Source organism: Oncorhynchus kisutch, unplaced genomic scaffold (genome assembly GCF_002021735.2).
Source record: "Oncorhynchus kisutch isolate 150728-3 unplaced genomic scaffold, Okis_V2 scaffold3826, whole genome shotgun sequence".
NCBI lineage: Eukaryota > Metazoa > Chordata > Actinopteri > Salmoniformes > Salmonidae > Oncorhynchus > Oncorhynchus kisutch.
Genome location: NW_022265771.1, coordinates 150,063 through 165,621, shown reverse-complemented (window position 1 = coordinate 165,621; position 15,559 = coordinate 150,063). Strand labels below are relative to the sequence as shown.

Below are 15,559 nucleotides of genomic sequence, written 5' to 3'. Positions count from 1 at the left end.
ACAGGATTATTGTTGAGAGAGGCGTGCGTGTGGTTTTTCTTTTTCACCCAGATACTAGTATAGCGAGATTGACTCTTGTTGTATATCTGACACACATCAGTGTGTAGGGGATTTACTGAATGCTATGAGCTGGGGCATATGTACCAGCCGATGCAGGCATTCTGAGAAAAATACTAGTTGGGCCCAATGTAGTGTTATTTTTGTCTATCGCATTCAGGAGCGAGTAGACTTGGTCATAATTAATTTATTGAGCGTGGACATAGGGCCAGCCGATTAAAATTTGAGTAGATATTGGCTTGACCAAGCTAGTAATTATCTCTGTCTCACGTTTTCATTGGTGCGAGTAGACCAACGGTGTATTTGTGTTTTCCGCGTGTTCCGGTTAATCGCAAAAAATATTGCTTTAAGGTTGAACGTGAGACGTCACATAGTAACTCTTGTTGGAGGGGACTCTTGTTGTGCTGGAAAGTAAGATTCGGCACAAGTAAAGCTAAGCATTGCACCAAATGCAGTAATATCTAACAAGTAATCTAACAATTACAAACAACTACTTAATACAGACAAATCTAAAGGGATGGAATAAGAATATGTACATATAAATATATGGATGAGCTATGACCGAGCGGCATAGGCAAGATGCAATAAATGGTATAAGATACAATATAAACATGTGAGATGAGTATTGTAAGATACAGTGGGGAGAACAAGTATTTGATAACCTGAAAAATCAGCAGTGTTTCCTACTTACAAAGTATGTAGAGGTCTGTAATTTATCATAGGTACACTTCAACTGTGAGCAACGGAATCTAAAACAAGAATCCAGAAAATCACATTGTATGATTTTTAAGTAATTAATTAGCAATTTATTGCATGACATAAGTATTTGATACATCAGAAAAGCAGAACTTAATATTTGATACAGAAACCTTTGTTTGCAATTACAGAGATCATACGTTTCCTGTAGTACTTGACCAGGTTTGCACACACTGCAGCAGGGATTTTGGCCCACTCCTCCATACAGACCTTCTCCAGATCCTTCAGGTTTCGGGGCTGTCGCTGGGCAATACAGACTTTCAGGTCCCTCCAAAGATTTTCTATTGGGTTCAGGTCTGGAGACTGGCTAGGCTACTCCAGAACCTTGAGATGCTCCTTACGGAGCAAACTTCAGACGGGCCTGGACATGCGCTGGCTTCAGCAGCGGGACCTTGCATGCGCTGCAGGATTTTAATCCATGACGGCGTAGTGTGTTACTAATTGTTTTCTTTGAGACTGTGGTCCCAGCTCTCTTCGGGTCATTGACCAGGTCCTGCCGTGTGGTTCTGGGCTGAACCCTCACCTTCCTCATGATCATTGATGCCCCACGAGGTGAGATCTTGCATGGATTCCCAGACCGAGGGTGATTGACCGTCATCTTGAACTTCTTCCATTTCCTAATAATTATGCCAACAGTTGTTGAACGAACAGAGTAGAAACGCAAATGGACAACTAGTAAAAGCACAAACCAGAGTTATTCAACCTACGCGATACGTCAGCTGCAAATACAACATACAAGTCACACACTGACATAGTTATACGTTGCACCACTCACCACCTCTAAGATAAACAATCAGTCTATTTCTCAGAGGACCTAGGTCTGTTCTTTTTACTGGTATTGTCATGGCCCTGCATGAGTCCAGAGCAGCGTGAGCAGAGAACTGTGGGAGATAGGACTGTGGTTAGTGTCGTTGGGGTGGACCCCTCCGGCCCTCCTCCCAGAGGTTTCTTCTCTCTTCCAACATGTTCCATAGACTATACTATAGGCCCAGGCTATACCAAGACCATGCTCGGAAAAGAACAGTGCAAAGTTATATTTATGAAAAATGAACTAAATTGAAAAAAATACTAAACCCTCCCCTTGACTGAAATATAAAAAGCATGACACTCCCTCATTTTCCTCCGGGTAACAATTGTGTAAATTTCACCTTTCCCTAAACGACTTTTGTTTAATGATATTGTTGATGGAATTCTAAATTCCTCTGTTTTAATTCCCAATCAAAATTAAACACTCTGTCGATGCATTAAGGGTTTGTAAGACCCTTATTTTATAAGAATGGACAGAGCCCCGGTCTTAAAAGTCAGGTAACAGCCTTTAATTCAAGAGAGTACTACCTTCATACACATTTTACCACAGGTTATAAACTGAAAATGACGTCAGTGTTTTCTAAATGTTCCATCTCTTCTTGACACTGGTAGAAAGGCTCTATAGTTCTCAAGCCTTCCCTCCTCGCCTAGTGCCAAGGTCAGTCAGTGTAGATAAGCATTCTAGACAGTTCATTAATTTATACAAAGGAACAGACTGTCATGGTTACTAAACTCTTGACCACATTCACTTCAGTACTGGGATCAGATAAGAAAATTCATACATATACAGTAACATTTAGTATTTTGATTAGTACATATACAGTACCATAATTGTATTCTGATTAGTACATAATTAGTCATTATAGATAAAAATTCCCTTAATAGATATACATACTTTGAAACTACTACATATGTTAATTACATTGTCTTTTAAAACTAGATGTATTATGTTCATCCTTGATGAAGAATGTATTTGGATAACTGCATGGAACTTGATTGATCCGCTAATGAAAAATAAATATTCTACATTCTACTGCTCAGCCTATGGTTTATCTATACAGAACATGTGTTTGTTTAATTGATAGCATGCTAAATCATTTAAATGTCTATGTATCCACTCAATACATATCACTACACTTCTACATGTCTATTAGCCCCCAGTATGTTCTACAATACATACTAATAATGTTATACAGTTTAAAGGACATTTTTCATATTTAAATAAATGTGAAATGAAACAAATGTATTTGTTTTTTTTTAAATCATTTAAAAGTGTTTTCTATGGTACCAAAGTCCAGGGACAATATTACTACCACAATTCAAGTATGATCCACTTACTATTGGGGAATGGAACCAGAGAGGAAGCTGCATTACCCTTTCCCTGCCTCATTGTTCAGAGTGGAAGAGCTGGGAACTCACCTGTGATGGTCCACATCTACCAAAACCTTTCCTATTGTGTTAATCAGCACCACAGCATTTTAGGAAGCCATTGTTAAAAATGTGTTCATACACACAGTAACAATGGGAGGGGGTCTGGCTTCCACAGGGGAGGACCAGCAAGTTGATCTCGGGACTTCAAACAATCAAATTTATCAAATGTATTTATAAAGCCCTTTTTACATCAGCTGATGTCACAAAGTGCTGTACAGAAACAGTCTATGTTACGGAAAGAACAGGTGTCCTTAATGTTTTGTGCACTCAGTATATGTTGTGTATACAAGCTTATTCCCACAGAAAACTACAGAGGGAAGCAGCACCACCCAGTCAACCATCAGACTCCATAGTGAGACGCCTCACGGAGGATATTCAATCATAATTGCAATCCAAGGTCTCAATATCTTTACAGTAGAAGCTAACAAAACACACAACCTGACAAGGTGCACACTGATCAGTAAAGAGAAGAGAGGCTACTATTCTAGAATGCTCCCTTCTTTCTGCACAGTTCTCACAGTGAGAAACAATAGGATTACAAGAGTGTTCTACGCTTTCTTCATTTGATCCAATTCAAAGTTGCCAATTATTTTATGGGATGAGAATTAAGTGGAGTGACTAATCTTAGCTGGTCTGAGAAAACTGATGAGACTTCTCTCCTTTATGTATACATTGGGCCATTTAAAAAGACACCAATCTGTAGAATCTCTTCTCACAGTCAGTGCAGTGATAAGGCTTCTCTCAAGTGTGTATCTGTTGGTGTGTTTTTACATTGCCCAATCGGGAGAAACTCTTGCCACATTAAGAGAAGAAGTAAGGCTTCTCTCCTCTGTGTGTTCTCTGATGACCCTTTTAGCTCAGCTGTTGATAAAAAAATAAATACATCTACAGTCAGATCAGTGATAAGGCTTCTCTCCTTTATGATTAACTTGGTGTCTTTTTAACTGGCCCAGTCGAGAGAAACTCTTTCCACAGCCAGAGCAGGAGTAAGGCTTCTCTCCGGTGTGTGTTCTCTTATGAACTTTTAGGTCAGTTGATGTTGTGAAGCATTTTACACAATCAGAGCAGGAGTAAGGCTTCTCTCCCGTGTGTGTTCTCTGATGAACTTTTAGGTCAGCTGATGTTGTGAAGCATTTTACACAATCAGAGCAGGGGTAAGGCTTCACTCCTGTATGTATACGTTCATGTCTTTTTAAGTTTTCCAGCAGAGAGAAACTCTTTCCACAGTCAAAGCAGAGGTATGGCTTCACTCCTGTATGTATACGTTCATGTGTTTTTAAGTGGCCCAGTCGAGAGAAACTCTTCCCACAGTCAGAGCAGGAGTAAGAATTCACTCCTGTATGTATACGTTCATGTGTTGTTAAGTCGCCCAGTCGAGAGAAACTCTTTCCACAGTCAGAGCAGGAGTAAGGCTTCACTCCTGTATGTATACGTTCATGTGTTTTTAAGTTGCCCAGTCGAGAGAAACTCTTTCCACAGTCAGAGCAGGAGTAAGGCCTCTCTCCTGTATGTATACGTGCATGTGTTTTTAAGTGGCCCAGTCGAGAGAAACTCTTTCCACAGTCAGAGCAGGAGTAAGGCTTCACTCCAGTATGTATAAGTTCATGTGTTTTTAAGTCACCCAGTCGAGAGAACCTCTTTCCACAGTCAGAGCAGGAGTAAGGTTTCACTCCTGTATGTATACATCCATGTGTTTTTAAGTTGCCCAGTCGAGAGAAACTCTTTCCACAGTCAGAGCAGGAGTAAGGCTTCTCTCCTGTGTGTATTCTCTGATGAACTGTCAGAGACCTTGATGTAGTGAATCTCTTCCCACAGTCAGTACAGGGATACAGATTCTCTCCAGTGTGTGATTTAAGGTGTATTTTTAGCTTTGATAGAATTGGGAACATCTCCTCACAATGTGGGCAGTGGTGAGACCTCTTAGCTCTGTGATCTTCCTGCTGTTGCTCTCCGGATGTAGAGAATGTCTCAACATGGTCTCCTGTGTGAACAACATCAGAAGAACCAGTCAGTTGGTGTGGTATACATATGACTTCATAACAGTAGGCTGTACAATACAGGGAATAAAGCTATTAGGGCTGTCCCGACAAAATAAATATATATCCTGGTCAACCGATTCTTTTCTTTCGACCAATCGTTCCCTTGTCCAATTTTTTACATTTTAAAACATGTATATTTCCATATATATGTGTTTGAATAAAATCAACTATATGGAGGCTACTGAGCTTGTCTGATGCTTTAAGCACTGCGATTTAAAAATGAAGACACACAAAATGAGGGATCCAGAGATCAATATAGCGTATCCAGAATAAAATTAATCTGTTCTCGACTCTCCTCCTCCCGCTGCTGCGTTATGATTTTCATATCATTTATAATAGTCTTTATATCTCAAATCAATGTCATGTGGTTATTCAAAATTATATCAAAATGATACAAATCTAAAAGTAACTTCTATTGTTAAAACTAGCTTACATAAAGCCAACAAATAAAAACAATCTCAGTCTGCAGATAGAGAATATCCTGATGAAATAAATATCATATGAATCAAATTGGCTCCACATGGCCTGTCTGCAAGAAACTTGAAACATTGTATCAACTATTAATTTGGTCTGGCCTGTGCTAGCAAACTTGCAACATTGTATAAAATATTTTGGGCCCTTAGCGTTACCCATGACAGCGAGCTCCAGACAGACAGACACAGGTGTAGGCTATTTTGCGCAAGTGATAAAAAGTAATTAGGTAGGCCTATTTTATGACGTTTCTACCAGATCAGAGCATGACATTTTTGGTGGTTATCAAAAGGGAGAAAGTTGGACATTTTCAAATTGGCTACGTTGAGGAACTATTGTCATTCTCAATGGATGTAGAAACAGACTTCGCTAGACTAGTCCACTCTGGCAGGCAATGGACGAGTCCACTCTGGCAGGCAATGGACGAGTCCACTCTGGCAGGCAATGGACGAGTCCACTCTGGCAGGCAATGGACGAGTCCACTCTGGCAGGCAATGGACGAGTCCACTCTGGCAGGCAATGGACGAGTCCACTCTGGCAGGCAATGGACGAGTCCACTCTGGCAGGCAATGGACGAGTCCACTCTGGCAGGCAATGGACGAGTCCACTCTGGCAGGCAATGGACGAGTCCACTCTGGCAGGCAATGGACGAGTCCACTCTGGCAGGCAATGGACGAGTCCACTCTGGCAGGCAATGGACGAGTCCACTCTGGCAGGCAATGGACGAGTCCACTCTGGCAGGCAATGGACGAGTCCACTCTGGCAGGCAATGGACGAGTCCACTCTGGCAGGCAATGGACGAGTCCACTCTGGCAGGCAATGGACGAGTCCACTCTGGCAGGCAATGGACGAGTCCACTCTGGCAGGCAATGGACGAGTCCACTCTGGCAGGCAATGGACGAGTCCACTCTGGCAGGCAATGGACGAGTCCACTCTGGCAGGCAATGGACGAGTCCACTCTGGCAGGCAATGGACGAGTCCACTCTGGCAGGCAATGGACGAGTCCACTCTGGCAGGCAATGGACGAGTCCACTCTGGCAGGCAATGGACGAGTCCACTCTGGCAGGCAATGGACGAGTCCACTCTGGCAGGCAATGGACGAGTCCACTCTGGCAGGCAATGGACGAGTCCACTCTGGCAGGCAATGGACGAGTCCACTCAGGCAGGCAATGGACGAGTCCACTCAGGCAGGCAATGGACGAGTCCACTCAGGCAGGCAATGGACGAGTCCACTCTGGCAGGCAATGGACGAGTCCACTCAGGCAGGCAATGGACGAGTCCACTCAGGCAGGCAATGGACGAGTCCACTCTGGCAGGCAATGGACGAGTCCACTCTGGCAGGCAATGGACGAGTCCACTCAGGCAGGCAATGGACGAGTCCACTCAGGCAGGCAATGGACGAGTCCACCCAGGCAGGCAATGGACGAGTCCACCCAGGCAGGCAATGGACGAGTCCACCCAGGCAGGCAATGGACGAGTCCACCCAGGCAGGCAATGGACGAGTCCACCCAGGCAGGCAATGGACGAGTCCACTCAGACAGGCAATGGACGAGTCCACTCAGACAGGCAATGGACGAGTCCACTCAGACAGGCAATGGACTAGTCCCTCAGACAGGCAATGGACTAGTCCACTCAGACAGGCAATGGATTAGTCCACTCAGACAGACAATATAACAGACATATAATCCTCCACTCACTGTCACAAGGGTTAGTAACTACACAGACTCATTTAATATCATCCTCTCACTATTACAAGGGTTAATAACTACACAGACTCATTTCATATCATCCTCCACTCACTATCACAAGGGTTATTAACTACACAGACTAATTTCATATCATCCTCCACTCACTATCACAAGGGTTAGTAACTACACAGACTCATTTCATATCATCCTCCACTCACTATCACAAGGGTTAGTAACTACACAGACTCATTTCATATCATCCTCCACTCACTATCACAAGGGTTAGAAACTACACAGACTCATTTCATATCATCCTCCACTCACTATCACAAGGGTTAGAAACTACAGACTCATTTCATATCATCCTCCACTCACTATCACAAGGGTTAGTAAGTACAGACTCAATCCATAGAGCTTTAAAACACTGGCAGTTTGTCTACTTCACTTCTTTAGTCTACTCTCTGATCACTCCAGATAACCCAGTTGTTCAGGGATGTGATGTCAGAATTACAGAAGTCAACCTATCAATAGACTGGGGCATAACTTATGGAGGTCTAATTTATGAAGATAACTTCTAGATAGATAGAACCTGCTCTTACCAATCTTCTCCTCCTCTTCTTCATCTTTAATGTTGACATTCAGCTCCAGTGTTTGACTGCAGCCTTCCAGCTTCACTGATGCCATCTCTGGATCCTGCAGTGCAAATTAGACTCCACTGTCACAATCAGGACCCAGTGACTGTAGGTTTGGACTCAGTGTGGAAGGAGAGAGGCAGGCTGGGTTTGTCCTCACTATTGATGTTACCGGCCTCAGACTTAATCTGAGTCGGTCTGTAGTAATAAAGAGAAACGGACACAAAAAGTTATTGTCTTGACAGTTCTGGCCCTTTCTTTATTCTCTAAAAATAGTGTTTATATTTAGGTTCAGGAGCTACACAATACTGTTGAACTAATATTCTATAAGAGGAACATGAGCTCAAACAGTAGAAATTAGAGGTGTCGGTACTCAGCTCTGATGAGCTCCTGACCAAGTCAAGCACTGATCTCATTTCAATAGATCTGGTAGCTAAGCATTGACAACAATTCATGAATTAATTCACATTAGACAAAGTTTACACTTTAAATTAGACTACACAACTTAAATGCACTTAATCTATAGTAGATTCCCTGAATTCACATAAATGCATAAAAGCCTCAAAAACCATTTAGTACAAGGTTGCAGTATGTTTTAGGCAGCACTATGTACTATTTTCCTGAATAACCTTGTCTCCACTGTTTTATTTAAATCAAAATCCAATAGTATTTCCGTTCACACCATAGGAACATTTATAGACAAAGATAGAAACAACTGAATGTCTCTGAAAATTAGTACACGTGTAGAAAACTGATAATCATTACGTTCAGCTTCAAAACAGTAGTGCAACCGTAAAATGTCTCTTCCTCTGCTGCAAACACACAGCCTGCACTGAAGTCTGTTGACGCAGACCGGGTCCGCCATTTTACCAGCTCGTGAATTTGACACAAAACCAATAACTTGTAAAACGAATTCAGAAATCTAATGTAAAATAGATTCTTGATGAAATTACCTTGATGAAATTATGTACATCCACTCAGACAAACACCAACTGCTCTAACTACGTAACTTGTAAAATAGTTATCACTTTTTTCACTCGGCTTCACACAAAAATGACGGATATATTATCTAAAATGACATTATTTCGATATTAGAATGTTTAAACGTATTACAGGTATTACATACCTGTAGTAATAAATAGAAACGGACACAAAGGTTATCTTATTGACTGCATCGTTCTGGCGCTTTCTATATACTGAAACATTGTGTGCATCTGTCCGGAACTTCCTGTTCCCCCACTAACACCGTCCGTGCATTCCGGGATCCTTGGGATGACCCAACCCCATTACATGAGAAGGGGTCGCTACCTCCTCCGTGAAACACAGTAACAATGGGAGGTGGTGTTGCATCCACAGGGAAGAACCAGCAGGTTTATCTCTGACTTCTATTTAGGACTGGGATCCCTCTGTGGGCCAGGCTTTTCAGAATATCTCGAGTCTCTTTTAATCATGCTAGAAACTAGAGGGACAGTCTGGTAGGAGCAGATGAATATGTTCCCACTCAGCATTTCCTATCCACCCTCCCGTCAGATCATTTATTTTTATTTATTTATTTTACCTTTATTTAACCAGGTAGGCAAGTTGAGAACAAGTTCTCATTTACAATTGCGACCTGGCCAAGATAAAGCAAAGCAGTTCGACAGATAAAACGACACAGAGTTACACATGGAGTAAAAACAAACATACAGTCAATAATGCAGTATAAACAAGTCTATATACAATGTGAGCAAATGAGGTGAGAAGGGAGGTAAAGGCAAAAAAGGCCATGATGGCAAAGTAAATACAATATAGCAAGTAAAATACTGGAATGGTAGTTTTGCAATGGAAGAATGTGCAAAGTAGAAATAAAAAATAATGGGGTGCAAAGGAGCAAAATAAATAAATAAATTAAAATGAAATACAGTTGGGAAAGAGGTAGTTGTTTGGGCTAAATTATAGGTGGGCTATGTACAGGTGCAGTAATCTGTGAGCTGCTCTGACAGTTGGTGCTTAAAGCTAGTGAGGGAGATAAGTGTTTCCAGTTTCAGAGATTTTTGTAGTTCGTTCCAGTCATTGGCAGCAGAGAACTGGAAGGAGAGGCAGCCAAAGAAAGAATTGGTTTTGGGGGTGACTATCATTGTGAGAACTGTAATAGAATGACCAAGGGGGATTTCTTCCTTCACCATCATACCGGAAAGAAAATGTATGTCAGGGGTTTAATTTTCTGTAAAACAACATTTGTGGTATATTTCCTGGCCATGTGGTTATTATTTTGGAAAGTGTAAGATAAATTGAACGTTCGTATTACAGAGCACGAGCCACATCAGAACTGGTGACGAGAAGTCGCCTGTAGCCAGAAACTAACTGGTCGGACATGATGTGTGCCAACTGAGGTTCCAGGGCTTGGAAGTTGGAAAGCCACTTAAGAGAGGAGGTAATAGAAAATAATTGTTGTTTCAGAAATATACATATTATATCCATGACTTACAAATAGAGAGAGGCATACTATATCTGTCACCAAGATGGCATAGCAGTCAGACGTATTTTGTCCTCGTCCAGTCGTGTCCCGTATATATATATATATATACAACTTTCTTCGCATACCTTTTTTATATATTTTTTTATTTTCCATAAACTCATCTTCAAAACACTCTCCTGCAACCCGTTTCACCAATTTATATATTTTTAAAATAAATAATAATAATTATTTACCTCAGATCTGTAATCCACCACAGAAGCTAGCCAGAAGCTAGCCAGAAGCTAGCCAGAAGCTAGCCAGAAGCTAGCCAGAAGCTAGCCAGAAGCTAGCCAGAAGCTAGCCAGAAGCTAGCCAGAAGCTAGCCAGAAGCTAGCCAGAAGCTAGCCAGAAGCTAGCCAGAAGCTAGCCAGAAGCTAGCCAGCTTCTTTACTGGCTAATCGTTAGTATTCCGCTAACCACGGTTTGTGGTCATCAGCTATCCTTTAGCTCGAAAATCTATCGCCAGTTTTGTGCGGCTCGGACCGGAACATGCCGGACGTATTTTTCTCTCCGTGTCCCCGGATTTCAACCGCAAGCTCTGGACATTTATACCTGAATCTCGCAGCTAACTAGCTACTATCCGTGTGACTATCGGCTTTCGTTGATTCCGGAGCAAACAAATTATTCCTGAGCTAGCCAGCTGAAGAGTTCCATCAGTCACTCCTGGGCTACAATCACCTATCCGGACCCGTTTTACTGCCAACGCGGAGCCCCATCGGGCCTTCACAACTGGACTACCGACGAGCGAGTTATCCAAAATTGTTGCCACCCCTATTACTAGCCTGTTCAACCTCTCTTTCGTGTCATCTGAGATTCCCAAAGATTGGAAAGCAGCTGCGGTCATCCCCCTCTTCAAAGGGGGAGACACTCTAGACACAAACTGCTACAGACCTATATCTATCCTACCCTGCCTTTCTATGGTCTTCGAAAGCCAAGTCAACAGATTACCGACTATTTCAAATCTCACCATACCTTCTCTGCTATGCAATCTGGTTTCAGAGCTGGTCATGGGTGCACCTCAGTCACGCTCAAGGTCCTAAACGATATCTTAACCACCATCGATAAGAAACATTACTGTGCAGCCTTATTCATTGATCTGCCAAGACTTTCGACTCTGTCAATCATTACATCCTCATCGGCAGACTCGACAGCCTTGGTTTCTCAAATGATTGCCTCGCCTGGTTCACCAACTACTTCTCTGATAGAGTTCAGTGTGTCAAATCGGAGGGTCTGCTGTCCGGACCTCTGGCAGTCTCTATAGGGCCACAGGGTTCAATTCTTGGACCGACTCTCTTCTCTGAATACATCAATGATGTCGCTCTTGCTGCTGTTGAGTCTCTGATCCACCTCTACGCAGACGACACCATTCTGTATATTTCTGGCCCTTCTTTGGACACTGTGTTAACAACCCTCCAGGCAAGCTTCAATGCCATACAACTCTCCTTTCGTGGCCTCCAATTGCTCTTAAATACAAGTAAAACTAAATCGCTGCCTGCACCTGCCCGCCTGTCCAACATCACTACTCTGGACGGCTCTGACTTAGAATACGTGGACAAATACAAATACTACAAATACCTAGGTGTCTGGTTACTGTAAACTCTCCTTCCAGACCCACATCAAACATCTCCAATCCAAAGTTAAATCTAGAATTGGCTTCCTGTTTCGCAACAAAGCATCCTTCACTCATGCTGCCAAACATACCCTTGTAAAACTGACCGTCCTACCAATCCTCGACTTCAGCGACGTCAATTACAAAATAGCCTCCAATACCTTACTCAACAAATTGGATGCTGTCTATCACAGTGCCATCTGTTTTGTCACCAAAGCCCCATATACTACCCACCATTGCACCTTGTACGCTCTCGTTGGCTGGCCCTCGCTTCATACTCGTCGCCAAACCCACTGACTCCATGTCATCTACAAGACCCTGCTAGGTAAAGTCTCCCCTTATCTCAGCTCGCTGGTCACCATAGCATTACCCACCTGTAGCACGCGCTCCAGCAGGTATATCTCTCTGGTCACCACCCAAAACCAATTATTTCTTTGGCCGCCTCTCCTTCCAGTTCTCTGCTGCCAATGACTGGAATGAACTACAAAAATCTCTGAAACTGGAAACACTTATCTCCCTCACTAGCTTTAAGCACCAACTGTCAGAACAGCTCAATGATTACTGCATCTGTACATAGCCCACCTATAATTTAGCCCAAACAACTACCTCTTTCCCTACTGTATTTATTTTATTTATTTTGCTCCTTTGCTTCCTGTGTCTGCAGGTTTTTGTTTTTTTTCCTTACAATTGAAACCGAGACAACCAGGTTTGGCAGTTCCTTACGAATTAGTGACCTCAATTTGATCAATTGAGGTCACTAATTCGTGAGGAACTGCCAAACCTGGTTGTCTCAAGTACAAGGGAGGAGCGAAAACAATATAGAACAATATGGATTTTGGCCGACGTTTTGCACATTTACTCATCAATTAAACATTTGATCTCAATACAGTTTTTCAATACAATGTGGACTAAGTTTTGTAAAGTTGTAAAAAAAATTGCGCTGTTTAGAAGGAGTGCAAAGGTATATTGAGTTATTGCCCACGAGCACTTCACAGAGTAGGCTTTTCCTAATGGAAATATGCAGATTATGCTAGAATGCGCTTGGCTCAGCCCACCTCCTTTGTCTGTCCTCTGACTAATTTGTTCCCATTGGAAACGACAAGCAGTGGTATATCTTGGTTTAGTCATAAAGCATCTTTGGTGGCGCTGTAAGGAGGAAATAGGAAGTTCCTGGCAAGCGCCAGAACTGTGTCGTCAAGAAGATAACCTTTGTGTCCGTTACATACCTTTTAGTAATACATTGAAACGTGTAATAGCAAGTTTAAACTTTCTAATAGCAAAAGAACATGTCATACCATACTAGTTAACAAATCTGTTAAGGTATTATCACGTTTGGTAAAGATTTGATGTATTTTTTGTGTCAAACCGACTGAAGAACGTGAAAATATTTTACAAGTAGCATAGCTCGAGATTTTTTTTTTTTTGAGTGGATGTACATAGTTTTCATTTGAGATTTCCGAGCTCGTTTTGCATTATTGGTTTTGTGTAATATTCACGAGCTGGTACAATGGCGGCGCCCACTCTGCGTCAACGGACTTCAGTACAGGCAGTGAGGGTGCAGCAGAGAGAGACAATTTTACCGTTGTGTAACAGGGTTATATTGGTGATTCCCCTTGCCACTTTATTGTTAAGCCAATGGTTTTTTTTGTTTTGAGTTTGTCTTGCCTTCACCTACTCAACATGGCATCTTATTGGTTGGTTTGCGTAGCTTGCTTACGAGGGGGGATGTTCCAGTTAGAATCGTCCCAGTGAACAAGCACCAAACCAGCGGTAAGTTGTTGGTTGCCAAGCACTGTACATCAAAAGTGATTTTTATACTCTCAAGTGATGATTTAAATGTACAATTTATATCAAATTGTTTGTAAATGTTATTCGAACATCACACATAAGATGCAGCTGTTTTTGGAGAATATTTGTTGTGCATTTTGTTGTAGAGAATTCCCGCCAGTATTAGCTAGCAACTTACTGTGTCTGGTGGGGGGGGTTCATATATTTTTTACAGTGTGTGAGTGCAGAGTTGGATGGCGAGACGTGCATTGCATGACGTGCAATTTTGTGCTGTTCCTATCAGAATAAATCTCATGACTGGTGCTACATGTTGGAGTTCCGTGTCGATGACTGATTGTACACAACGCAGGAAGAGTACTGTTACAGTTGCACTATTGTTTTTGAAGCTGAACGTGCTAAGTTTTCTACATGTGTACTAATATTCAGACACATTCAGTTGTTTCTATCTTTATAAATGTTACTTTGGTATGATCGGAAATACATTTGGTTTTTGATGTGAAATAATACAGTGAAGACGCGGTTGTTCAGGAAAATAGTACATAGTGCTGCAGAAAACACCTTGTACTACATGGTTTTTGAGTCATTTATGTGAATTTAGTCAATCTACTATAGATTAAGTGCTCTTCCGTTGTGTGATTTTGTGTCCATTGTGTGATTTTGTGTCCGTTTCTCTTTATTACTACTGGCCGACTTGAATTAAGTCTGAGGCTGATAACATCAACAGTGAGGACAAACCCAACCTGCCTCTCTCCTTCTACACCGAGTCCAAACCTACAGTCACTGGGTCCTGATTGTGACAGTGGAGCCCAGTTTGCACTGCAGGATCCAGAGATGGCATCAGTGAAGCTGGAAGACTGCAGTCAAACACTGGGGCTGAATGTCAACATTAAAGATGAAGAAGAGGAGGAGAAGATTGGGAAACCTGTTTCTCATGGTAAGAGCAGGTTGTAAGTTTGTTGTTCGTTCAGACTTCCCACTGTGTATGAAAAGTTGCAGTAGAACTGTTTCATGATGAGCTGTTTCAATGAGAAGGTAGATGTTACTTCATGCTACTGAGACTTGCATGGCTTGACACCAGTTTTGTCAGTATTTGTTTTATTCACTGGGCTGTCTGGCATGTTCAGAGAGAAGACCATACCTAAGCAGTTTTGTCAGAACAGCTAATATTAGTCACTCCATCACTTAATTGTCATCTCATAAAATAAGTGGTAACAGTGGATTGGATCAAATGAAGAAAGTGTAGAACACTATTGTCATCCTATAGTTCCTCACTGTGAGAGAACTGTGCAGAGGAACGGGAGTGTTATAGAATGTTAGCCTCTCTTTACTGATCAGTGTGCACCTTGTCAGTTTTGGTGTGTTTTGTTATATGTTGTACCCCAGTAAGACTAGCTTTCTCCTTTGTCGTAATGGGGATCCTAATAAATCAAATAAAAAGTTCAAAAAAATCAATCTATCGATAATGGTTCTCCATATCGGTGCTGTTCACTAGAAACAAGTGAGTCTGATGGTTGACTGGGTGGTGCTGCTTCCCTCTAGTTTTCTGTGGGAATGAGCTGGTAGACACAACATGTATCAGATCGAGATGGTGTGATGATCATTTTTCACCATTAGTTTGGGTAAATACATATTTTACTACATAGACTTTTGTTTATTGATGCACAGACTATAAAATGACTACATGTTTATTCAATTGTCGTTTAAAGCTAAATGTGTTATTTAGTCATTGATGAGGAATGTGTTTGGATAACTCCATTGAACTTAATTGAGCTGACAATAAAGTT

At 41.9% G+C, this 15,559-nt stretch overlaps 1 protein-coding gene and 1 long non-coding RNA gene across 2 annotated transcripts; one reads left to right on the top strand and one right to left on the bottom strand.

The window, feature by feature from the left end:
- Positions 1 to 2,116: 2,116 nt before the first annotated feature.
- Positions 2,117 to 5,429, bottom strand: LOC116371909 (gastrula zinc finger protein XlCGF17.1-like). Its single transcript, XM_031821051.1, has 2 exons — positions 4,490 to 5,429; positions 2,117 to 4,321 (listed from the first exon to the last, which is right to left on the bottom strand). Exons 1-2 carry the CDS (start codon positions 4,938 to 4,940, stop codon positions 3,948 to 3,950), a joined length of 825 nt encoding a protein of 274 aa, XP_031676911.1. The 5' UTR covers positions 4,941 to 5,429; the 3' UTR covers positions 2,117 to 3,947.
- A 4,496-nt stretch (positions 5,430 to 9,925) lies between these two features.
- On the top strand, positions 9,926 to 15,357 carry LOC116371911 (uncharacterized). Its single transcript, XR_004209067.1, has 3 exons — positions 9,926 to 10,063; positions 10,171 to 10,294; positions 14,477 to 15,357. It is a non-coding gene; the product is annotated as an uncharacterized LOC116371911 (long non-coding RNA).
- Positions 15,358 to 15,559: the final 202 nt, after the last annotated feature.

Bases quoted from the DNA above. Each gene is read 5' to 3' on its own strand.
- LOC116371909 (XM_031821051.1), bottom strand. From the start codon at position 4,940: ATGTTCCCAATTCTATCAAAGCTAAAAATACACCTTAAATCACACACT. The intron at 4,322-4,489 runs ATGAACGTATAC...ACTTAAAAACAC, and splicing joins ACTGGGCAACTTAAAAACAC to ATGAACGTATACATACAGGA.